This window comes from Chaetodon trifascialis, chromosome 12 (assembly GCF_039877785.1).
Source record: "Chaetodon trifascialis isolate fChaTrf1 chromosome 12, fChaTrf1.hap1, whole genome shotgun sequence".
NCBI lineage: Eukaryota > Metazoa > Chordata > Actinopteri > Chaetodontiformes > Chaetodontidae > Chaetodon > Chaetodon trifascialis.
Genome location: NC_092067.1, coordinates 12,106,407 through 12,131,575, shown reverse-complemented (window position 1 = coordinate 12,131,575; position 25,169 = coordinate 12,106,407). Strand labels below are relative to the sequence as shown.

Sequence of the window (25,169 nt, the reverse complement as noted above, 5' to 3'; positions counted from 1 at the left end):
TTTAGAATGAGAATGAGAATGTTTTTGGTCTGTGGGAGGAGGCTAGAGTGCCCGGAAAGAACCCACGCATGCATGGGAAGAACATGCAAACAGAACAGGCCCTGCCCGACCCGGCGACCTTCTTGCTGTGAGGCATGCGCACTACCTGTTGCGCCACCATGCCGCCCAACATTGCATAGAATAGAAAAATCTGGATTATTATCTGGATGTAAAAAAAAATGTTTAAACAAAGTCTGCAGAAATGCAGACTTACAGAAAATGTGCATAAAGGGTTAAAAATGTCTGTGAGAGAGCCGTCATGCACTTGACGATGGGACACTGGTACAACCCTTTAGCCCTCATGGAGCCTGTGAGTCATCGAGTGTGGACACTGGAATCGGCCCACCTATTTACACTCTTGTAAACCTTTGCCTCAGTACGGTTACAGTGGGGCCATGTTTGTTCTGTAAAACCGTTAATGACTCTAGAAGCACCATCTCACACTCAGTCTGAGGAGTGCCCTCAGTCAATCAGGGTAGAGCATTTTAAATTCACATGATGCAAAGATCATCTTTGCAAATTCAGATCTTTGCAGTCACTGAGAAAATACATACTTCACGGACTGACAATTTTACAAAAAATACCATCGCAACTTTGAATCATCATCATTCATAGGCACATAATATATACAAACTGTAAGCAAGAGTGACAAATCCACCATAATCCACTGGTCCTGTAACCAGTCAACAAAACAAACCACATGCTGCCTTACTCATGGCTTTGACTTGCAGGTAGTGTGCAGAGAGCAGATGATAGTTTACATTTCAGCCAGGCTTGAATGACTCTGAGGTTAACAATCATCTTCATCTGTTCCAGATTTAGTGCACTCTATTCAAGACTGCTGTGTGACAGAAATGCATTCTTCAGTACTCCGACACATTTGTTCAAGAGCGAAAACAGAAAATTAAATCAACGATCACATTCAGCTGGTTTTCAGTTAGGGGTCCCGACAGAGGTGGACCCCAGGAGTCTGAGCTGTCTACGTACAGTGGATGTCAGTATTTCAGTCATTAAAGGGGTTACTGACGATTTCCATTATGAGAGGAGAGATGATGTTAGGCTGGATGTCCTGGATCTGCAGAACCTGCTTGCTGTACTCCTCAGTCATTGTTCTCATCTCGGTGAGACAGGCCATCACTTTGGGGTACAGTAAGCTGGAGGCACAGAGGCAACAAAGGAGGTTCAATCTGTGAAAGGTTTCCATCTGAATGGACTGAGAGTGACACTTGATGGTTTATCTGATATTGGTATGTCGGTGTTGTTAAACATTTTAATTTATGTCGCTCCAGGACCATCACTGCAACTGAGCAAAAAGTGACAAAGTCCAAGTCAGAAGCAGGTCATAGGGGACAAGTGGGCCAAGCTCAGGACTTTCACCTGGAGGCTGGGGTTCAAGTCCTACGTGGAATTTATTGTTGACTTATTATTTTCAGTTCCTTTAATTTCTTTTTTCAATTTTCAGTTTTCTGTCACAGTGTGGTTACTTTGTTAGGTTTAGGAAAAGACTGTGGTTTGGCTTAAAGAAGATCCTTTCATCATGTTAACCACGTGTTAGAAAGGCAAACTTCTCCCATGTGCACATTTTTCCGGTCTTTTTCCAACGTGGCAAAGCCGTAAAATCACAACAATGTGATTGGTCAGTTGCAGTGATGATCCTGGAGTAACATGATTATGATAAGGGATGAACACCAACACTGTGACATCATATCATGCAGCACATGACATTTCGCTCACTGCTTTTCTGGTCCTGTTCTCTTGCAGTCAATCCAAGTTTTTAGTGTCAGCGCCAAGTTTTCACGAAGCTCGTCAATCACTGCGTGCTGCTGCACACCCGGACGATCTGACAGATCAAATAAAACAAAAATCTCCTAATCCAAAGCAACCCGGGAACTTCTGAAAACACATTTTAATAGTTGGCTGGACACAAATGCACACTGTTTGTTGGGTTTAAATATTTACATGGTTGATAAATGATTTACTAGCAAGAACTGGGTTGAACTGATGAAGACCTGCTGCTACCTGGGGAAAACAGGGACAGGGCTTGCATGAGAACATACTCTTCCTCCTGCAGGCCCAGTTTGCGCAGTGTGTGGTGAAACTTGAGCATAGGCTCCAGGAAGAGCGGCTGGAAGCCCGCTACGAAACACAGGTGAACAGAAGATGACATGACATACTACAGACAATGATTGATATAGCAGAATCACAAATATCCTCCTTTTTGTTCCACACATTCTTCTTCCTTGTCAAAACATGGTGCTTACATTACCCACAATGCAACTCAAACAGTTTGGTCAGAGATTCAGATGTGTTATGCAAGCAGCAGACAATTTGGAATTTCCCCATGTGGGACTGATAAAGGACTATTGGATTGAATTGAACTGAATCTGGCCTCAAACTGATAGCCTCAAGCAGAGATAAGGAGTAGGCTAATTGAATCTGGCCTCAAACTGGTCTGGTAAGGTCCACTCTCTCTAACTCAAATGACATCACTTGAGGTAAAAATCCTTCAGGGGCAGGGGGATACCCTGCAAGGCTTTTATTGTGAAATTTGGGAAATGTTTCTTTGAGTTTCATCGACAAAAAACACCAAAGTGGAATCAATATGAATTAGTTGCTGAGTGAAAAAAAGCCTTTCTGGGATGACTTTGTTGTCATTGAGTTCATCGCTAACGTAGGTCTAGTTTAATATTCCTTGCTATGTGAAGTGTCCTAATAAGAATTTTTAACAGACACCAGACGGCCAATCAGAATAATAGTGCGCGTGGCTTGAATGAGGTCATAGGCAGTCAGAGGCAGTGAGTACAAAGCTCAAAGGTGGATGCCAACTGCATTTTGCTTGATCTTTACAAAAGCAGCAGACGACACCAGTGTGACAACATTCTGGTGAGTGTTCCTGCAGGAGCCACGTTACACCTCTGAGAACATGAGATAAGAAGTACAAGCACATTTGACATGTCTGATTGCCCACAAATAAAAACAATTACCTATAAACACGTCTGGAGTGTGATATTTACATTCACGTTAGTACTTTGCAACTTTGTACAAACCTTAAAGGTGCAAGGTGAATGGAAACCAACATGAGTGATATGGCAATCTAATGACTCCACATTTAGTCCTTCATCAGGGCAAAAAACTTACTGCAACTATAAAACAGAGGTACCCGACATGCCGTACATGTAACTGACTGCCTTTGTTTTGATTACGTTCAAACAATGTCAACCACATTCCTCACATACAGTACATACCTCTTTGCCGCTGACTCTTTAGCGTATCTGTCACTTAAAATATATTGTCTCCAGTGCTATTGTATTTCCAATCCATGCTAGTTAAACTAAAATCATCACTGAACATATTTTGTAATAACTGAGACCAGTCGTGAAAAATCCGGCTGCTATAATCAATATTTATATATCAACAACAGCTCAAATCAGTCCTATTACTAAATTCACCCGAGTCTGCAGTTTCCCTTTGATTTACTGAGCATTTTAGCATCTTTAGCATCTAACAACTGTCCAACTGCTATGGTTCAGTCTCAAGGCTCTCATTAGCGTTGTTCCAAGCAGCAAACAGCTATTTTTAGCAAAAAACCTCTGATAAACTCACTGTACAACATCAAGAGAGACAGACAGTCACTGTTAGCAACTAGCTAATGGAGCATTTGGCAGCCAAAGAGCCATATATTTGCCTCAGGAGTTGGTAGAGACCAAAAATAGAGCTAAAAGGAGGGTGAATATTTAACTTACACTTATTAGGTGACCAAAAACACAACTTTAAGTAAATGTTGCTATGTGTGTGCTATGTGTGTTAATGGGCAACTGTTTGCTAGTACGTTCGCCATATGACCAAACAATTAATCAATACAGTTTTCTTTATGACTTGTCTGTCATTCACGCAAACACAATATATGTGATCTTCCGCCAAAGCTTAGCAGATATTTATAGACTGTTATGTAGTGCAAATCTGTATAGGTCCAAATTTTAAAATGTTGTTTGTGATGTGTAAGTATGCTTTGACCTTTGTTTCCATAAGTAGTCTCACCTCGTACAGCGTCATCTATGTAGTATGTCATATGGCCACATTCCCAGATGCCTTTTTTTGAATTGAACACCATGTTGAAGCGGATCTGCATTACTTCAAATGTGGCTCCCTTCAACAGCGCAATCTGATCCGTCATGATTAAAGTCCTGTAAGAGACCGGTGTGACACACACTTAACGGTGAATAAGTTGTTCCAGTATAAAAACCACCCACTGAGACAAATTGAGTATGCATTTAGGCACACATTTACCGGAAGCCCTGAAGACTTTTGGAGAAATTAATGATGTCCTGGATCATGTAAGTTATGAGGTCAGTCACGTGTGGAAGAGCAGTGTAAACACTGCTTTTTCTAAACTGTTCGCCCTCTTGGTTCTCCTGTTTTTCAAAGGAGCTGCAGACACTGCAGGAGGAGGACAAGGAGGAGGAAGAGGAGAGGGAGCAGGTGCACGAGGGCTCACTTGCAGACTGGTTGTGTTCACTCGCAGGAAGAATGTTTCTGTCCATAGGCTGAAGAAAACACCAGTCAGATGGGTTAAAACAATGAAAAAATGATGCTGACAACGTGCTTGAAGTCATTCACGCACCCTAAAGCCACTGAAGCGGTAAAATGCTGAGTCAAACGTGCTGCGGTGGCCACAGAGAAGCTCGCGCACGATCTCCTCTTGTTGGGATGAAAGCTGTACTGGTACGTCGTATATCTTCTTCTTCTTGATGCGGATCCTCCTCTCCTGTACCTCCTTCTCAGACATGACCACTACCAGGACACAAAAATACCCGTGTGTCACCATGGAAATATTGCTTTGACACCACTGACAGTTTAGAAATCGAGTTTTACTTACATGTTTTTAAATCACTCCTGCAACTTATAATGTTGGATTGAAATAGAATAGACCCAAAGCAAATAGGATATAACATAAATATGAATTCCATATCAATATGCACATTTAATAATATATGACCAGAACACCAGCAATTGCGTGATGGGCTCTTCACATCATATAACTCTTACTGTCACTTTTATGTAAAAATATTCATTATAAATCACAAATAAAGGTTGTGTGAATAATGAGGAACCATTTGTTGCGTCTGGATGCTACTTACTTTCTTGGCGCATACCTATGGCCTGGCATTTACGGAAGCGGCAGGCTTGACACGACCGTCGGTTGTCTTTGGTTATACTGCACTTATTCAGGAACAGACAGCGGAGCTGCGTTGACCTCTTTATGGCACGTCTGAATTTATTTAAGAATCCACTTAGTAACAGCAAACAAACATCAATCGACATTAGAAATCACATGTATGAAAACACACATTACATTACAGTATTAGGTTACAGTATAAGTCAGTGTGAAATCTGAATCTTTTGGCTGGTGCGTTTTTAGCAGCTGATGAGAGAGATGTTTTTCTGGTGAAGACCAAAACAAGCTCAAGGCAAACTGAATATGTGACAGAAACATCACTCCAGTGTGATGATAATGCTGATGTGTATTTGCTGAATATTCAAATTGGCAACTGTTGGATAACAAATTAGCTATAGTGTAATAGGTATCATCTGGCCACATAGTGGTGGATGTATGTTTCTCAGCTTGTTTTTGGCTCTGTCCCCTAGTGGCCAAAAAGGGATTCAAATGAAAAAATAAAAATGTGAAGATTCACTAATTCTAACATTTTCAGACATCACAGAAGGACAACAGTCCGTTCATGAAGGTTGGGAAGTGGGTGTGATCACACAGGAAGAGACAAAGGACAGAGTACATGCAACCTGTGAGGACATCACAGCAGAGACACAAAGGACAGCTGTGAGATGTGAGATACAGCAGGACAGGATTTCTACAAGAGTCTTTATTTTCATTATAGATTCATCTGCTGATTATTCCTTTACTTAATCATTCAAACGCAAAAGATAATCAGGTGTCTGTCATAGATGACAAAGGAAGGCATCATATTCTCACATTTGAGAAGTTGGAAGCAGCAAATATTTGGCATTCCTGCTTTAAAAATCAATCAAGTCTGTTATCAATGATTCATTTTCTGTTGAGTGACAGTTTGATGAATGGTTTCAACTCTAGATTTGTCTTTAATGTACAATGTCATTGCATTGGTTGTAATTGTTCCTCCAAGTCCTTCATCCCCTCTGCTATCTGTCAGTTCCAGGCAGGTCTTTTATTCTGCTTTTGTACAGCTTCAGTACTTTGTGCATTGTCCGCTTGCAGCCTCTCACCCAACAGAATTGAATTGAATTCAAATGTTGAATTGAATTTAGTTGAATGCATTCATTCATTTACTCTTCAACATGAATGAGTGAGAGAAGGCCTTATAAGATCAATTCAGATCCATGTGATGATTTTACCTTTTTAGGCGGCAGTGTTTTAGAAAATGTGCTTCAGCAACTGAGAAAACTAAATCTGCCTTTGATGATGAGCGCAGATATGTTTCTTGGTTTCGAGCCCACGCAGCTACATTTACGAAAAGTGAGAAGCATTTTGTCACCTCTCTGTTATATCACAGATGCTCATGTTGGTTGTTAGAAATAATGTCACAACCAGAAAGTAGAAACAAAATCTGGGGCATCAATGATTGGACGAGCGAGACGCTGAAGCATGTGTGCGAAAGAGGACAAGACTGAAACAGCCTCACCTGAAGAAGCCTTTGCAGCCTTCGCATGTCAAAGCATTGAAGTGGTAACCCTTGGCCACATCTCCACACACACCGCAGGCCTTGGGCTCCTCATCTTCTGTCACCTTTCCTTCCTCATCCTCATCCTCCTCAGTTCGCTGTGTGAGCGCGTCAAGGATGGTCTGCGCTCCAGCTGTCCTGTCACTCATTCTCAAGCTTTTATCCAACACATACGTTTGGAAACCACGTTCTTAATGTGTATTGTGCTGTATTAACACCGTGTGGCGCTGTGTGTATTTAAACTAAAAGTAACACAAGTTGCACAGTCGTGTTCCAACAACTGGACAAACATGTCGACTGGCAAGAAATCGCTCGTAAAAGCAATTTCTGTGTGAGCGCCTCTACCGTAACGCCTTTGACTCGGCAGGCAGCAGTAACTTTGTGACACAGCACGTTGACATAAAGTTATAACATGTATGAGACTCTCTGCCAATATCAAGATTAATCCTGCTTTACCAACCTCTTCTTCACCTGGTTAAAGGTCGAGTTTGAATCAAACCGTGATCGATATCATTCAGCTCACTGACGGTGACTCCAGATGTCCGAACAGCTGTCTGCAGCCCGCGAGGATCGGCCTCGCAGGGGTCACCTCGGTGGATTTTGGATTCACTGAACGCTCAACAGGTGAGGAGTGCTGCACGAGCTCCTCCGCAGGTCGCCTTGTTTCATGTTTGACTCCAGTCTCGTTGCCACAGGTGGATTTGGCTGTCAGCCTTTGTGTACCAGCTGATCTGCTGCAGCAGGAAGTTCACTGCCGTCGGGTTTGTAAAATCCTGCCAGCCGTCCTTTAGATTTTGTTGCGCGTCTATTCATACCAAAGGTACCGGAGCTGGGAGTGGCCAAAACTCTAATGTAAATAGCCTTCACAATGTGATCCACAGAAAATGTAAAAATCGTTCCACAGATTTGCTGAAATTTTCAATGAAATCCTGTTCAGAATGACGCTGATTATGACTGTAAAATCTGAAGTAAGTATATGGTAAGGTTTTGAATAGAATTACAGAGAAAATCACCCCCAACATCAAAATGTGCTGTAATACAGATCATTTCCCTTCATATCTGAACTCCGAGACTTTTCATTAAGAAGTTTGCTGACAATCCCAGTGAATAATGACTACGACCATGTCAAATCTGCAGTCATTCTACAGCCCAGCACTGGAGTAGATCAAAGGGAAGCTCACTTCCAAAGTCCAAAAATACCTGGAACACACTGAAAACCTCCTCATATTTAAGCTCTCATGAAAACACTGAAAGGTTTAAAAAAAATCTTCTGAATTCAATGGAGTTAAATTGTTTTGGACCTACAAAACACCACTGCATTTCTGAAAAGTAATGTTCTAAAAAATGTGAATCGCAACACTTAAAATGAGAGAGAAGTCGTCAAAATGGGCAACCTTTAAAGTGAATCGTCCATTCAGCGCCCCAGCTGGTACGTACTCTGCTTTAATTAACCCATAAACACACAATGATGATTATGAAACTTACTCTGCATCTCAGTACACTTTTTATATTTTTAGTCCTCTGCTCAGCTTAAGTGTGGAGCTGCTCCGCTTCCCTCCCCTGTGCCTGCTCCACTTGGCAGATCATCTCCTTGAGACTCGGTTGGAGGCTCTAGGGTATCAGGAAGAATCCCAGAATGCTCTGCAGTCTCCTGAATTATACTCTGAGCTGCCTGCAAGTGTTTCTGCTGCCTCTGGTGCACTGGGAGAGAGAGAAACCTCAAGGTTAGACCTATGAGCAAAGCATCTGCCTTTAACTTCATTAATCAATTGTTATTCTTGTTCTGTTTCATCTCTTACTTTAAAGACATGTGGTGCCTTTCATGTGTGTTTAATTGTTGCTATAACTAATAACAACACTGTCGACTCATAAATAATTATCATTTTGATAGAATATTTTTGTGAAAATAACGTGTGAATACAGTGGAAACAGAAAAATATCCCAAACCTCTTTGTCTGACCCTGATCTTCTCGACCTCTGGGATAAGGAAACTGTACACCAACTCAGACACAATCTCCTCCGACTGAAGATTGTTCCTGCTACTCGCAGAAACATAGAAATGACTTATGTTTATCATCCTTGGGTTTGAATCTCTGAATATAAAGCATCTGCAGATGCTGAGGTATCCATTACCTTTTCTCCATGGCATAAGCGATGTCATTGACCTCCCTCGCCCTCCTGTGGATCTCCTCTCTGGCCTGCTGGTCAGCTGCCTGCTCCCAGGTCTCTAGGATGGTGTCCTCCAAATACAAATCTACAGTTTCCTGGTGTACCTGCACCACCTGTGACCCAGTGTTAAGGACACACACAGACACATTCTTATTCTTATACGTACCGATCTTTGCGCACTCATAGCTAAAAATGTACACATGCACGCACTTGTCTGAAGATCTCATCTTCCTCTCTGCGTCTACGCTCCTCCACCTGTCTCCTTCCACTCTCCTCAGCCTCTCGTAGGCGACGGTCTCTCTCAGCCAGAAGTGTAAAGGCATGGATCCTGCGCTCTTCCTGGAGACGAATCAGCTCTTTGGACAAGGTGTCGAACAAGTGTTCAAGTTCTGCGCCTACCACTCTGGCCTGAGACGCCTCCTCTTGAGAGATCTGGGCAGGGGGAGAGAAGGTGTAATGAGACTGTTTGGAGTTTGTACAGTTTTGTAAATGAAAGTGTCTTTGTGTTTCACCTTGTGTCTATTCTTGTCTCTCTGCTTTTTCAGGGACATAATGAGCTCTTTCTCAGCCTTCTGTAGCTCCTGCTCCTCCCTCTGTGGGGCGTGTACGGTCCTCAGTTCCTGGATGAGCTCCAGATGGTTCTCCTTGCCCTTAAACATCTGTACAACAATACAGACAGAAATAGAAATGCCCTCACAACTTTAAACACATGCACCAGTTCTGCAGGCACTCAGACACACACACGCAGGCCTGTAGAAATGTTCAGACCTCATATTGGACACTTTTTCCTCTCAGTAGCTTCTGCATGTAGATGACTGCAAGCTCTGTCTCCTCATCACCCTAACAAAGGACATATACATTAACAAACAGCATCTAGGATGAACGAGTGTCAGTGTCGATTAAAGTCAGAGACGTTAGCTGACCTCTGGTGGCTCCTCCACTCTGGGAGTGACAGGACGAGGAACAGGCTTGTCCTTCTTGACTAGAAAACGCAGAGATTTCTCTGTCACATCCTTGTTCTCCTCCTGCCTCAGGGCCTGTGGAGCCACAATTAGTGATCCATGTGCATGTAGAACTTAAATGATGTGTATAATGAACATATTTCTTTCTGCCTTACCCTGTATTTCTCTATCAGTTTTGCCGTGCTGCACACTGGGGGCTTGATTACATCCTTGACCGTGCTGACTTTGGGCCTTTTCAGGACTGAGGCAGAGAGTCCTGCTTCTAGCTTTATCAAGCCTATGGCAGACAAAAAGTTAAAAGTTACCTCAACAATAAAGGGATGCTGTTTCTCTGAGGTGCTATTTGTCCAAAAGCATTTAGATTTATACCTTCATATGTGTCTAAGTAGTGGCTTTTTAACTTGTTGGGGGTGTTCCCATTGGTGAATGTGCCCCTGTGGGTCCAAGAACTTGTATAGTCTCTGACAATGGCAGACCGCTCGAGCTTCCCATCCACATTTCTCCTCTTAGCTTCCAGTTTTCTCAGTGCTACAGACAAAAACAAAACAAATAAAATAACATTGAAAGAGAGAGATGGAAAAGAGTGAAACAAAGCCTTGATACGTTGATGATCGAAATATAATGCAGAGGCAGCATTTGTCTTACATCTGATGTAGTCAATGTGAATCTTGTGTAGCTTGGTCTCCTTATCTTTTTGGTGCTTGGAATATATCTGGTTCAGTCTCTCGCTTGTGACCTCTTTCTGGACCTCATCTCTCTGCCTCAAGAGGTCCTTCAGCACAGCAAGACGAGCCTCCTGCAACCTGGCCACCACCCACAGAAACAGTAGGGTAGGTTTTCTATGGTTAAGACAGCAGGAACATCAAGGGGGAGCCTCACCAAGATTGTTTCATAAGCTAACTGGATATATCCTGCATATTGTTCTTGGTTTGACATATATTAGACCTAAGCAGTATATGGGTGTGGTATTTTGAAGTTTACAGTGACCAAATTTTATTTAAACCCATGTGTCAGCATGAACTCACAATGCTTAAACCTCCAATGTCTCATTGCCTCATTTCCACTTGGGGGCAGCAGAAACAAGCTATGACCACAACACCAACACTGAGTGCACAGTAAATGAAATTGATGGGGAGCAGCAAAACAGTAGTGCTGCAGCCGGAAAAACAAACAGTGAACTGAAAAATGTAAATAGCTTTATAGATCTCACGGGGAACTGCAGTGTCAGGCGATATTTTCCCTTCCCATTTCCAGATAGTACTTTCATCTATTGTAAAAAATAAACAATATTTATTAAAGTTACTTTAAAACTATGTGTACAATGTGACCAACTTTGGTGTCCCCAGCAGTATTGTGAAAAAAAGCAAAAAAAGCAAATGTATGTCACTTGGCTAATTAATAGCAGTTGAGCTGCAACACTGCTTACTTTTGGATTTCTCCCTCTCTGAAAGCCCACTCTTTGGCCTCCATCTCCTCCATCATACGTCTCCTTTTGTCCAGCTGACTAAGATCATCCAGTGGAGGAAGAGTGGCCTCCCAAGCTCGTTTGGCACGTGCCCGCTCTATCATTTCCACTTCTGCCAGGCCTGCAGGCAAACCACGACCTAACGGGAATTGAGAGGGCTTAAATGTAAGGTGGTGAGAGACATTAGTAAACTAATAATAAGAGAAAGACTACTCAGCTGAGAGCACCAGCAGAAAGGCTGGAGACGTATGCTTTTAACAAGACAGTTACACATTATTCTCTTTAACTGGTGAGGGTCTGAACAGTTGATCATGTACCCCAAGTCAAAGCTGCCAGCTGCAGGAGCTCTGAGGGAGTTGCTCCAGGTCGTACCACATACTCAGGGCTGTATGGGTCTGTCTGTGCCTCACTTTCCCTGTAGTCTGTCTGGACCCCCACAGTGATGTGGGCTGGCTGTTGCTCAGCATTGTTTCCACCAGTGGATGTGAAATCTTCTCTGAGGGGACAAAAAGAGAGGATGTATCCTCACACAGCAAAAAAGGCACAACAGAAATGGCTGGCAAATACAGACATGTGAGGAACCTGTTGAACTTACTTCGGCAAAGTGAAAATCACAACCGGGGGAACGTGCTGTGCGAAGGGAATCAGAGGACTAAAGGAAACAGAATAAAACACTATGTCAGAGACTATGTTAATATTTAATGTAGAAATTGGGGTAGCAAGGCAGTCATCTTTTGTAAACTGTCATAGTATCAGGCGAAGGTGAAGTTAGCAGGATTGTATTCCACCATATTCAAAGCTTCAGAGTGTATGCTGGCTATTCGAACCGTTTAAAGTATTTCCAACGATCAGCTCCGGTCACATGGCACTCGTCCCTTTTCAACCATGACTGGGCATTTGGAATGACCCTGTCAAGAAGATAATCAAGAGTCACAGCCACAACAACAGTTTATACTTGTAATGAGTAACAGGGATACGCTTTAATTATTACAACTCAGTAACTGCTGCTGCTCATTAAAATGTTGTCTGTTACCCAGCCAGTTGCTGTAGTGCCTCTTTGCGTTGTTCTGTTTGGCCTTGCCAGCGATGATCAATGGAGGCTGGGACTGGGTCTGCAGGGTCCAGCTGAACAGTATATTGTGGGAAGTGGGGCAGAGTACTGAACATAGACCCAAACTCGGGAACTCTCCTCTGATGAAGGCAGAGATAAATGCTCTGTGAGTGCATTTCACATTTGATTCATGTCTTTGTTTTCCTGTGTAAAAAGTAACAGCTGAGAAACAGTAACAGCTGTGGGTCACAGTTTGGCCATAGGGCACTACAGGGGAGACAAGGTAAACACAAAGTTATGCAGGCTAAGAGCTTGCTATACATGCTATTATGCAATTAATGTATTTATCATCTTAAAAAATGGCATTTTTAACATCTGTGTACATTCTTGGGAGATATAAGTAACCAAACCCAAACAAATCAAAACCTATAGTCTTAACAGTTTAACCCAACATAAAGTCTTGTGTTTAAGAGTAACTGAGACAGAATGACTGTTGCCGTTGACTTGGGAACAACTTAATCATTAGTTGCCTAACGTTATCTGATTACATAATCGCTTAAATGTTAGCAACACAAACAATAATTTGCTGTAGGACGAATATAGTCATAACTTACTACTCGGTCCTTAGACGCATAGGCCTTGAGGCTGGACCTGGCATGGTCTACCTCCGATGACACTGTGTAAACTGGATCTGTAGCAAAACAGTCAACCAAGTGAGCAAGTTTTCAGACGGTAACGTTAGCTCGCGTCAGCTAGCGTTTCATCAAGTTTACTTACCATACAAGTAGTCATAAAGCCGCTGCCGCCTAGCACCTTTAGCAACACCGTTTTTCTTAGGAACTGTGCGAGTGACAGATGTGGACATTTTGTTTATTTCAATTAAAAACCGTGTTTTACCAGTGAATTTATCTCGCAGACAGCTGTGTCAATGACCTGATGCGGTTAATAATGTAACCATGGAGACGGTAAACGGAGTGTTTGAAAGTGGGAAGGACCATCCTCTCCGTCATTTCCTGCACTGAGGACCAGTGACACTCGGAGCGGCTACGGCTTAATGGACATGAAATTCTACAATGGATGGGCAACTGCGTTAGAAAATGTGGAAAAATGTCAAAAGTACACGCCTGTGTATCGAGCAATACAAGTGGAGAAGTCAGTTACTACTCCCAAAGTTCATTTCGGTAACAACCATCTAATCTGAGTTGACAATTAAGTCGCACAGCACTAAACACGAGCAGAAGCTAAAATACGTTATTTAGAAAGTTAACTAACACATTAGCTGGTACAAAGCACTCATATTGTGGCCACTGCGTAAGTGTAAACACTTTGTAGTAACGACCCGGTTTTCGTTTTTCTCTTCTCTTTTTCGCTATAGCTTGACTCGTGTCCCTGACTGCCTTCCTGACTTTTTTTTTTCCCCATAGCAACAGTGGCTGAGACTCATGGGTATTGTAGTATTAGAAGTCATTCCCCGTACCAAACTGACGAAAAAGAAAAAACTTTTTTTTTTCTTCTCAAAAACAGACAGGAGGAGATACTGAAAACTAATTACAATAGCCTAAACATAACAGCATTATATTATGGACGAGAGTCCCGTGTTTTATAGTGGCTGGGAAAAAAAAAAAAAAAAAAATTATTAATTTAAGCTAGAATGGGTTTAGCAGGGTACAAAACAGTCTGTTACTTTGTTTGACTTTTACTGAAGTACTAATCAAGTGCTGGCTTGAATGGTTAAAATAACACTTTTAATTTAATTTACTTTCCCAATTTTTTGGCAGTCACTCCTTGTTATCCAAGGAATGCATTGCTATACTTGGTACAAATGTAGAAGGTTTTTTTTTTTGTGTGTGCCTATGATTGATTTTCAGAAGACGTGCATTGTTAGACTTCACACAGCTAACTTGTTTTCTTCACCCCTCAGAACTTAATTTTGAGTTCTGAGGGGTGAAAAAAGACTGATTTTGTCATCAACAGGAAGCTGGTGTTATCAAGGGGAAACAGTGCGTATACACACACACACACACACACACACACACACACACAGAATGTGTCACAGACTATTTCTCTCCTCCTCAAAGTCCCTACCCTCTCAGCTTTTTCATTTTTTTTCCTCAGACTTTTTTTTGGATTTGAGGAACACAGCTTAGCAGCTGGAGGGTTTTGCAATTGCAAGTGGAAAAGCTAGTTCCTTTGTGCAAAGTGTGCCAACTCAGAGTCACCTGAACTTCCGCTGCTATATGTTCAATAAACACTGTCTAATATTAGAGCTCAGAAAAAGGAGAACGGCCTTGTGCCTGCAATCGAGGTTACTGCAAACGTTGCTTTATCACATTAATGTCAGTGCTGTTTCTGAAATCCTAAAACCATCAGGTGTTTTATGAGGACCTTCAAGTAAGTCAAGATGTTACTGTTCCAGTCTTATATCTGTGTTCAAAGGTACAGATCATATGCACTTTTCACAAGTTGTATATCTGCACTGACTGTTAGTTTTCACAGTTTTTCTGTGGGGTGCGTATGCAGACTGAGAATGCACTCAAGAAAAAGCTGACCTTTTTAGTTTTCATCCGCCCTCTCTGATCTTATATGGGACAGTTAATATTAAGCCGTCTCTTCGCAAGATGTACTTGTGAACCACAAACTCCGCATAGAGCTTGCAAATCATAACCACATCCACAAAATAACAACCAGAATGCATTGTCAGCAGTTAATCTCAGATCTGTAAACTGGGGCTTGAGTCAGTAATAACGGCTGCACCCACATTACCACTTCATTAACGTACATGTAAGCAACAGTGCAATGTGTAACTTGAACTGCAAGATGTTCTGATACCAGCATATATGAGATCACAATCAGCCACTTGTGCCAAATTACACCCGCTTAGCATGAAAGGTTTCTTCTGAAATCTGTACACTTAGGGAACGGATTGTTATCTAAAATCTTACCTGAACTAATGCAGTCTACTACTATAATGTTTTTGTTTTGATAAAACTGATTTAGAGAGGTGTTGATTCACATGTATGGTACGTTTGGAGGGTGCATTAGTGCTGTTGTGTCACTGTAAGCAGTTTTTCTAAAATGTTGTGCACAACAATTATATCAGTGAAGATAGACTTAATATCAGAAACACCTCTCATTATAATGCTGTACAGTTTAACTGCACCACAAACTACAGCCTCAGCAATGTCTGCAAAGATTAAGCACATATGTCTAGTTTCACCAAAACCTGACCCTTATGACCTTGAAGAAGGTAAGATTTCTGCACTGCTGTTGTATTCCTTTGTGTTAGTTTAAGCCAGGTGTACCCTGGGTTACAAGGTATGCTTATAGAGTACGGCTATCTGACAGCGAAAGCCATGTTGGATTTTATGAATGATACAATACAAAGACTTTTGAGAATGTGTTTAATGTGTGTGCTTTATGCTGTCTAGCTTGAAGTCACGTGACTAGCAAGAAAGGAAACTGGTGTTCTGACTTAGACGTCATCCTGTGTAGCAGATGTTTGGGTGGAAAGCGGTTTGGAGAGGGGGAAGAGAAAGAAGAAGGGAGGGATTTATTAGTCACATGTCTTCTGTTTCTTTATCATGAGAGGTGTCAAGGATCTTCGGTTTGTCTGGATGTTGGGGGAGAAGCTGCTTTACCCAAACCCTGAGCTTATTGGGCGTAAATAGAGAAAGTGAGCTTGCTGAATTAGGGTAAATGACATGATAGCTCAGGTGGAACCACTCACTCAGTCTGATGTCTCTGTAGGCAGCGTTCAGGACTGAGGATTTAGTTAAAGACAAGACCTGATGTTTTTCTCGCTGGTTTGAGGGCACTGTGGTAGCCAGTTTACAGAGGAACCTGAAGACAACTGGAGATGAGAGACATGATGTGGATTTATGGCGCGTTTATGCTCTTGTTGTCTGAAGCATGGAGCCAGGATCCAGGTTTGAATATTAACACATTTTGCTCACATGTGGTTTTAGTACTTTTTGGGGTTTTTTGTTTTTTGCCATGGTAAGATACAGCTTTTAGATGGATAGAAGATGACTTCGTAAGGAGTTACATGTTCATAAATACTAAGCAGCATTATGTTACTACAATGCAAATTAAAAATATGTCATTTATGGTACTTATACTAAATATGGTGAGTGACTGTATTGCCTTTGATGTACATTGTAATTCAAATGTCATGCAACCACAATAATATAGTTCATTACTTTAACTATACTTGACTGTAGGAAGAGTGGGCAACTGTATGTGTAAGTGGTTAGCCGCTCTGAGATTGCAGGGGTGTGACTCAGTGTAGACAGCCAGTGGAAAGAACATACATGGAGGTGGGGTAATGCAGAAACAGACATGGGGGGAAAATGTTCCATCGTTGATGTATGAAAAGGCCAACCCATATTTTGAGAGAGAAAAACTCAGCCGCTTGTCTCTGCAGTGGAAATCATGAATTCAGATCAGTCACGCTATGATGCAGCTTTTTTCCGCTGTCAGATCTCTGAAAGATGAGACAGAGAGAGACACTTCTGTGGTTTTGCCCCCCACCTCATCAAGACTCTGACCCCCACAACACTCAGCAGTACCCTGAATTTCCTGATTCATTTCTTTGAAACAGCAATTCTCAGGTCATGAGTCTTTCTAAGGTGCAGGCAAGTGAATGGGGGAGATTAAGACAATAACACCTGCCTGTTTTATATGTTAAGGTTTAACTGTGAGTGATTTCCAACCTTCTCCTAAGTTTTTATTCTGCAAAAGCTCACGAAACAATTTTCTGCAACAACAAATAGGATTCTCTGTCACATCCGTCTGCGGTGTAGGCCTGCTGCAGCTGGTCATGTCAGACCAGTATTAATGGCATCACTTCACACTTTAACCAACTAACTTCATTAAATAATTGATTGATTGCTCTGCTGATGGAACCACTAACTGCTGCGTTCTGAAAATAACCCTTTTCCTAACTCTTTCTTTTCATCTATCTCAGGAACTAATCAAAGCACCCCTGTGAACTTCACTACTTCTACTCATCCTCTTGGAGTTTATGGTAAACAAATTTCCTCCTTTTTCTCTTTGGCTATTTAGAAAAAATTGATTAAAAAAATCAAATATTATGAAGAAAGACGAGTGAGGCCGCAGGAAGTTGAACACAGTGCTGTGTACATTTCTGTCTCTCCTTTCTTTATTAATCCTTATTTATTTTTATTTTTATTTTTGCTGAAGATTTAAAATAAATGCTTTGAAACAAGTTATTTCTTTATTCATTAGTTTTAATTTATTTCAAAAAGTAGGCTTCTACCAAAGGTTTTCCCACTTTTTTCATTCAATAGCTCTTACACATACATGTTGGATTTTGTTTGCCCTGCATCTTTGTTCTTAGTAAACTTTTATTTTGAAAGATCACAATTTCTAGGGTTTTTAGTTTATTTCAAATAAACTGGAATCATTATCACTTTAGACTGATTGTAATCAAATGTTTAATCCAAATAAATGATGAGGTTTTCTCATAAGACAAGTCTTACATTACATCTTGTATATATGAGGATATTTTATTGTCACTAATCAACATAAAGCAACTACATGAGTTATTCTAGAACTGTGTCTTTATCCATAAATCTCTATTTTATTGTTTTGGTGCTGCATGTTTTTGTCTCTATCAGGTCATGCATACTGTGTATATTGTTTTTTAACAGAATAAACCCAAAAATATTTAATTAGCACAATCATTGCCCCAGTATGTGTGAAAATAATGCAGCTCTTCTGTTGTTTTTTTCAGTTGTCAGACATTCAGCTTTCAACTTGGGGAGCAATGCTGAGCTGATGTGCAGCAATAAGACATGGAACGAGACGATATTTGTTATCTGGAATATATTTCTGAAAGATAAAACCTGCAAGATATCGTTTAGCGATGATGGCCAACGTGAAAACTTCTGTCATGGTGGCAAGTCACTCAGAAACACATCCAGGGCTCAGTCATACCTGTTCATCCCAAACTTCTCACATGGTGACGTGGGGATCTACAAGTGTGAGTCGGTTTACAAAGGAGGAGTTGACAAATATGAGATCAACGTGAATATCACAGGTAAAACTCTCCTCCTCATGGAGATGAATGAGTTAAAAACCCATGTGGTTAATAAGGTTAACTTCTTAAAGGGTCCATTCAGGCAAATCACACACACAAAAATTAATAAAAACAGCAAATTCTGCTCACCTCGAGTGACATCTCCTACTGTAGATGCTTGTTTTTACCTGCCTGGATTTTTTCTCCTCCACTTCACATTGGGGGGACAATTGATTTTATAGTCTGTTGTGCTGCTTATTCGAACAGTACACAGTAAGCCAAGCTGGTTCCGGGAGCAACTGAATCAGAAACAAAAATCGCACACATTGACTCCAACTTCTCTTAACGTGAAGCTCTAAACACAGTCCCATCACTGTTCGTCGGTGGTTAGATACTATGTGGTGTAATTCATTTATTCATTTATTTTTAAGACAGCAACGAAGTACTGAGCGAGTCTTATTTCTCCGGTTTTGTCTTTCCTGGCTCAGTTCCTCCCAGTGCATCTTCCTGGTTAGAGCATGAGGGCAACAAGATGGTGGCAGTGTGCGTAGCCAAAAGAGGAAAACCTGCTGCCCACATCAGCTGGAGTCATATGGGAAACTCGTCGTCTGTGAAAACGCAGCTCGACTCACATGGATTTTTTACTGTAGAAAGTCGCCTCGAGCTCCCCAAAGGAATGGACACACAAAACCTGAGCTGTGCTATCAGCCACCCGTACTGGGCTGAGAAAGAGATTTTGATACCAAAACCCAGAAAAGGTCAGGCTTTTGCAGGATGGATAGCATCCGTTCATGTTTTTTGGGTGTTTGATGTTCTATATTACTGTAATTCTAACTTAAATAGATGTATTGATGTCGAGCACTTTCTTAACAAACTGTCCATCTTCGCTCTCTCACTGCAGGTTACGCTCCTTGGTTGTGCATCCTTGTTGTTGTGGTCGTTGTCGTGTTTTTGGCAGGATTTTTATTTTTTGCACAGAAGCAACTAATTATATTGAGGTAAGATTTTTCATTTGATGAAAAATATATAACAAAAATGACTATTTGCCAGTTTTTGTTGAGTCACCAAGCAGCTTTGTGTATCCGCCTTTTGTCAGGCGATGCCAGCACTCCGACATCTCAACATCTAAATCTGCACCGGTAAATAATCTCTCTGTAACTCTGCAGTTAGTAGTTGTGTGGGTTTTACTGTACATTGTTGAGTTTTGTTCATGACACCTTTCTGTTTTGTTTTTTCAGATAGAGGATGTGGAGGAAGTGGAGCCCTATGCCAGCTATGTTCAACGTGTGAACTCTATCTATAACTCATCTGTAGATTTGTTCACATAAAACCCCGGGTATGCATCACACACTCACACTTCAATGCGCATAGCTTTTTGTGAGAACCCGAAGGCTGTGAAACTGAGAAATGGTGAAATAGTAAAGAGAAATGAGAGTGGAAGACTTCTGATACGAGAGGGAAGCCTCTCAGTCTAATCCTGCCCTAAACCTTTGACTGATGGAACAGGGGGTGTACCTAATGCCATGCACTGGCGCCTATGCACCACATATGCAACCCACTACTCTCCGCGTGTGAGTCTGATGGAGAACATTATTAATAACTACAAATGCAATGAGCCGCTGAATTGGAAAGAATACCGTCTTCAGCCGGATGTAGCACACTGAGACTACAGAACTAAAGATTTTTGATGTTGGTGTGAAAAACATGGGCTGCAATTATATAATGATGATGATTGTTGTCATTATTCCTACTCATATTTATAGATCAGCTGCTGCAGTCAACCCAGAGCAAGTATTAAGTTGATAACACAGGTGTGTTTTCAGTGAAATAATTGCCTCAAGATAATAATATTCTACATCTTATTGTATAATTTTGTAATTGTGTGTATTAAAAATACATGTGAACACATGGATCTCATATCTAAACTCTACAAAAGTAAAAGGAACACTAAAAATGGTGCATAAGAACAAATATTGAGAATGTGTTACTAGTGAGACACCAATGGTGAAAAGGCATTTCTCACTGCTTAATATTCAAATAGATATGGCGTCGACATGACTTTTACATGCAGACATTGCTTGATGATCGTCAGCACTGGACCATCAAAACAAATGGTGAGTGGTGGAATTTGGTTCTGTAGTCTCATAGTGAAAGTAAACCGATTTCTGAAGAAGACCATCATGGGGAAAAGGAAATGGAAACTGGAAAGAGGGACTGTTCTGCCATCTGCTGGTGGAGATCAGAACACAGTCCACCATCATGATCACTGACTGGATCACAGTCCCTGTTGAAATGTTTCAATAATGCTGATTTAAATGCACTTAGATCTGTAACTGCTGAAAGGTTTTTTTCAAGCGTCTTAAAACATCACTGAGGTGCTCACATGTACCCTGAAACTGGTTTTGCTTTGCTGTAATAACTCCTCCTGTTCACACTGTCCATTGAGATAGGCGTTCCTATTACAGTGTAAGTGACTGAAGACAAAAACCACAAAAGCCTTCTCGGGCCAGAGTCTAGACTTTCTCTTTGAGTTCTGTTATTAAATAGAAAGCTGCAGCAATTATAACTGTCCCTCGTTCAGTATTTAGGTGAACAGGAAAGAGGAAACCACACAAATACAAGCTATTTCTGTCCACAGAACATGACACATGGGGTCCCCTTAATCTGCTTCTGGTGTACACATTAACATGATTTCTTCTCTCCTCTCATGGCAGAGAGGCTTACTGAAGGTTTGAACTTAAAATAAAGATATTACTTGAATGACTTATTTCAAACATTTTCAGTGATACAGTTGTTTAACGCAACCGAGTAATGAACGAAAGAGGTACTTTGTAAACTTTTAATCAATAAAAAAGACCAATAAATCAACAATGACACAAAGGCTGCCTTCAGTAAATTACATTATTTACAATTTTATTTGCATCCATTAAAACATATAAATAACCCTGTAGATACAGGCATAGACGAAAATGCACAGATTTTCTGCTTATACATACAAAATATAAAGAATATAAATTCTCAAATCTTAAATATCTTTTCACAAGTCTTAAATATTAATTATTCTCAGCAACTCTCAGGATCACTAAGCAGAAAAATGAGCAGAAACTCTGAAATTTAGATTAAGGTATGTGTCTGAACATTACATCCTTCAATCATGTATTGGATAATGTTGGGTTATGTTTAAGTTTAGGTGTATAAACATTGTTGAGGCTTAACCTGGAGTTAAGTTTCGGCATCTGTAACTTTGGTTAAAGGTGGAGCTGTGACTGTTTCAAAAGACGATAGATAAAGATCATACGTTTCAGCTGTAGTAGGAAACCATAACCATGTCACGAGTCAAAGGCAAGTCACGTTGTGTTTCCAAGGTCACAGAGCTGTTCTTTCCCTTCACGGTGGAAAAAAGTACACACACCCACTAAGAGCTGAAAGTAATTAAATTTGAAGACTAATATCTAAACAACAATAAAGTAATAATTAGAATATTTGACACATAGTGGCTTTAAGATCCTCAGTCAATCAGGTCATGTTGTAACTGTCAGTAGTTTGTCAGAGGCGAAACTTCTTGCATGAAATTCTTTAAGCTCAAACACCAAAAATATATGCAAATTTCATATTCTATGCAGTATGTACCTCATACTAATCATCAAAGATACTGTTTTAGTGTCAGGAAAACAGGAGATGACACAAATGTAAATTAAACTGCAATTTTGGAGAGCTATAGAGTCAGTTCAACTTTACAAAGAGGAAGAAAAATCCTTTTCCAATGATTTAATACTTATTTGGAGCTGTAATTGTTTTAGCTCAGCTATGAGCTGATCCTCTGTCTCCTGTCTGACCTGCATTGTGGGAGAATAGTATCCATCAACAGCATGCTCAAAGATGGACTGAATGGTCTGAATACTGTGCTTTGAGTGTACTTCATTTTGTCACTTTTCCAGTGTGAACATGCTACATTCTGAAAACCCTGATTGGAACCTGTAGCATGAATTTGGGACACAGAGCAAGTTTAGTTTCATCTGGCTTTGGCTGCTGCTTGCAGATATTTTGCAGATTTATAGTTTCAGGAATCTGTTTGTAGTATATACACACACCAAGTACGACAATTCTGTTTACTCCCTTTTCTGAGCAAAAATGTATGCAACCACAATTCGCTCAAAGATGCTGTGATCACGTGGAAGTTCAACACATTCAGGTCATGGTGTAACCAGAATCGTGTATGTCAGGAGCCACTGCAAGTCCAGTTTCCTTTGACTTACTGATTCCAGATAATGTGCTAATGTCATGATGTTTCAGGACTTCAGGCATATCAGACTAAAGAGCTGCAGATTCTCCTCCTGAGGTCGTGTTTCATCGATTCATAGCTCAAATGTGGTACACGTTTGTCTTCTTGAGGGAGGAACACCACACCTGCGTTCAGGCTTGAGGTTACCTCAGAACTGGAGAGACACATCATGGGCCTTGACATTTCCACGACCAGCTATCACAGTTTCTTCATTGAAGATCAAGATTTGATTGACAGCTCAACTGGAAACTTAGAATTATCCAATTGTTAGATGCCATTATAAAATATTACTTTGTCCTGTTTGTGATGATGGTCTTCCAGCAGCCTGAAGGAGCCTCTTGTCTCTATTTACCCCATGAGTACATAATCGTCTTCACATTCGTCTTTAGATGAGGTCTCAGACTCGGGTTGAAGTGCTGCTGGGATATGAACTGTTGCATAGTCACAATCATCATCAGTGGTCGCTCGGGTTCTTCTTAATTTCTTGGCAGCGCTGTGGTCAATAGAGGCATACATTACATCCTCCTTCGGCTGTCATGAGATAACACACAGAGTTAGATGGTAGTCCTCCATCTTGAGCATTTGTCACACATATTTTCATACAATGCGTCTGCAAACAACACATTTGTTGATGTTATTAGTGGCTATGCCTTCCTGTGGAAGAAATAAATAGCCCCACAGTTTCTTTTACAACATCCCACACACTAATGTTCAGCATGAATGCAAATTTAAGAAGGCAGCACCTCTGACTGGGCTACCATAAAAGCACCGACACACACAGATGCCCCATGGAAAGCTGCAGCTGATGACTATAAAGATTTATGCTGCACAAAAATAGAATACACTCAGCACTGATGTGGGCAGGTTTACCTTATCATCTGTGTTGTTATCATCTGGTGCAGAATCCCCTGAAAGATAATATGTAAATATATAAGGATTAGCAAAACTGTACAAAGTTTTTATGTGCTATATATACTAAATACTAGAGATACTTCTGGAAATGTAGTTTTACCTTTCCTTTTCTTCTTTATCCTAAAGCAGAACAAATAGATATAATGAGACCATAAAAATGACACAAATATCCAGATATACATACCACTAAACACGGAACAATAAACAACAAACAATAAAATCATCACTGCGGGATAGATGAAAGAGACTGAAAATGTTAAGCTAACTTGTGCTTTGCAGTTAAGGATGTCTTTTACATCATAAAATATAAGCAAGTTATATCTGCAACAGCTTTTTAGAAATGTAGGTTTTGCCACACAGCAGTGTTTCCTTGACAGCTTAACAGATGACAGCATATCTGTGGTGTAACAGGAAGCACTTTGCATATACCTACAACCCTCATCTGTCCATGTCCAACTGTCTATGTCAGTGTCTAACAGCACAGGACATGAAACTTTGCATGCTTCTAGTCAGCATCTCTCATCATGTTATAACAAATACATATAGTACTGCACAGCAACGCTGCCATTTCAGAATGGTTGACCTGTTGTTCTTGTTGACACTGGCTGAAACTTGAGGCTTTTCTTAGCATCTACTATTTCCTTGCTGAAGTAAATGCAGAAGCTGTTGCCACATGGCCAAAATTCAACAGTTATTCATTTAGATGGATGGTCACTTACCCTGCAGTGCAGTTGCCCATGATGCACCCGCAGACTCTGGATGATCACACTGTGTTTCTGAGCAGGTGGCAGGTACCAGTGATGTGTGCTTCAGAAGAATCCTAAGCCTGACAGTGTGGTAAACACTGATCACACTGATCTCTTTCCGGCTGTGTCTGAGTGCACACAGGCCACAGCAGAGAGAGAGAGAGAGAGAGAGAGAGAGAGAGAGAGAGAGAGAGAGAGAGAGAGAGAGAGAGAGAGCATACAATGACCTGTTTGTGTGTTATTTTGATTCCCTGTGCATCATGGTTTCTATCATCACACACACACACACACACACACACACACACACACACACACACACACACACACACACACACACACACACACACACACACACACACACACACACACACACATGTTTTTATCACTTTATCACATAGACTTTCATTTCCTGGAGCCTTACCATAACCACTATTTGCCTATTCCTAACCCTACACCTAACCTAACCTTAACAATGTGACTGTGTAAACAGATTTTTGTCCCCACAATGTGATAAATACCAGGTCTCACATACACACACGCACGCACGTACGCACGCACACATCACGGTGGGGCAAGCTGGCCTTTTACTGTGATGTTCGCTTTTGTTGCTGTGTTGTCTCATTTGCATGATTGAGCAAATGTTCTTGATGAGGAATATGAAAGGGTCACATCCAGGTTACTTTAACAACCGTGTCTCTGAAGTACATCTCTATGGATTCAATGATCTTTCAGAGATATTTACATGCACAATGCAGAAAAATATGTGCAACTAAATATGATCCACTGAAAG

General features: G+C 41.0%; 4 protein-coding genes across 4 annotated transcripts; 1 reads left to right on the top strand and 3 right to left on the bottom strand.

Annotated features, from left to right (window-relative positions):
- Positions 1–1,042: 1,042 nt before the first annotated feature.
- Positions 1,043–6,907, bottom strand: nr1i2 (nuclear receptor subfamily 1, group I, member 2). Its single transcript, XM_070976102.1, has 8 exons — positions 6,714–6,907; positions 5,178–5,308; positions 4,661–4,830; positions 4,327–4,583; positions 4,078–4,223; positions 2,059–2,175; positions 1,774–1,879; positions 1,043–1,193 (listed from the first exon to the last, which is right to left on the bottom strand). Exons 1-8 carry the CDS (start codon positions 6,899–6,901, stop codon positions 1,043–1,045), a joined length of 1,266 nt encoding a protein of 421 aa, XP_070832203.1. The 5' UTR covers positions 6,902–6,907.
- Positions 6,908–8,177: 1,270 nt separating this feature from the next.
- cfap91 (cilia and flagella associated protein 91) lies at positions 8,178–13,370 on the bottom strand. The gene is made up of 17 exons (XM_070976232.1): positions 13,177–13,370; positions 13,014–13,090; positions 12,382–12,539; positions 12,176–12,256; positions 11,944–12,000; positions 11,666–11,844; positions 11,310–11,487; positions 10,529–10,686; positions 10,253–10,411; positions 10,039–10,160; positions 9,845–9,958; positions 9,690–9,761; positions 9,434–9,580; positions 9,132–9,353; positions 8,886–9,034; positions 8,700–8,791; positions 8,178–8,453 (listed from the first exon to the last, which is right to left on the bottom strand). The coding sequence occupies exons 1-17, from the start codon at positions 13,262–13,264 to the stop codon at positions 8,278–8,280; spliced, it is 2,229 nt and encodes a 742-aa protein (XP_070832333.1). The 5' UTR covers positions 13,265–13,370; the 3' UTR covers positions 8,178–8,277.
- Positions 13,371–16,235: 2,865 nt separating this feature from the next.
- LOC139340505 (cell surface glycoprotein CD200 receptor 1) lies at positions 16,236–20,328 on the top strand. Its single transcript, XM_070976356.1, has 7 exons — positions 16,236–16,325; positions 17,366–17,425; positions 18,155–18,460; positions 18,928–19,197; positions 19,341–19,437; positions 19,536–19,578; positions 19,678–20,328. Exons 1-7 carry the CDS (start codon positions 16,256–16,258, stop codon positions 19,765–19,767), a joined length of 936 nt encoding a protein of 311 aa, XP_070832457.1. The 5' UTR covers positions 16,236–16,255; the 3' UTR covers positions 19,768–20,328.
- Positions 20,329–21,270: 942 nt separating this feature from the next.
- Positions 21,271–24,513, bottom strand: LOC139340541 (uncharacterized). The gene is made up of 4 exons (XM_070976425.1): positions 24,353–24,513; positions 23,734–23,753; positions 23,592–23,629; positions 21,271–23,252 (listed from the first exon to the last, which is right to left on the bottom strand). Exons 1-4 carry the CDS (start codon positions 24,370–24,372, stop codon positions 23,070–23,072), a joined length of 261 nt encoding a protein of 86 aa, XP_070832526.1. The 5' UTR covers positions 24,373–24,513; the 3' UTR covers positions 21,271–23,069.
- Between the last annotated feature and the right edge of the window lie 656 nt (positions 24,514–25,169).

Coding starts and splice junctions, on each gene's coding strand:
- LOC139340505 (XM_070976356.1), top strand. CDS start 16,256: ATGAGAGACATGATGTGGATTTATGGCGCGTTTATGCTCTTGTTGTCT. Junction 18,461..18,927: donor GATCAACGTGAATATCACAG/GTAAAACTCTCC, acceptor TTCCTGGCTCAG/TTCCTCCCAGTGCATCTTCC. Junction 19,438..19,535: donor AAGCAACTAATTATATTGAG/GTAAGATTTTTC, acceptor GCCTTTTGTCAG/GCGATGCCAGCACTCCGACA.
- cfap91 (XM_070976232.1), bottom strand. CDS start 13,264: ATGTCCACATCTGTCACTCGCACAGTTCCTAAGAAAAACGGTGTTGCT. Junction 10,412..10,528: donor TCACATTGACTACATCAGAT/GTAAGACAAATG, acceptor TTTTGTCTGTAG/CACTGAGAAAACTGGAAGCT. Junction 8,454..8,699: donor GATCAGGGTCAGACAAAGAG/GTTTGGGATATT, acceptor TCTCTCTCCCAG/TGCACCAGAGGCAGCAGAAA.
- nr1i2 (XM_070976102.1), bottom strand. CDS start 6,901: ATGAGTGACAGGACAGCTGGAGCGCAGACCATCCTTGACGCGCTCACA. Junction 5,309..6,713: donor GGCTGCAAAGGCTTCTTCAG/GTGAGGCTGTTT, acceptor AAATAAATTCAG/ACGTGCCATAAAGAGGTCAA. Junction 2,176..4,077: donor CATAGATGACGCTGTACGAG/GTGAGACTACTT, acceptor TGTGTTTCGTAG/CGGGCTTCCAGCCGCTCTTC.
- LOC139340541 (XM_070976425.1), bottom strand. CDS start 24,372: ATGGGCAACTGCACTGCAGG. Junction 23,630..23,733: donor GATAAAGAAGAAAAGGAAAG/GTAAAACTACAT, acceptor ATTATCTTTCAG/GGGATTCTGCACCAGATGAT. Junction 23,253..23,591: donor ATAACAACACAGATGATAAG/GTAAACCTGCCC, acceptor ATCTCATGACAG/CCGAAGGAGGATGTAATGTA.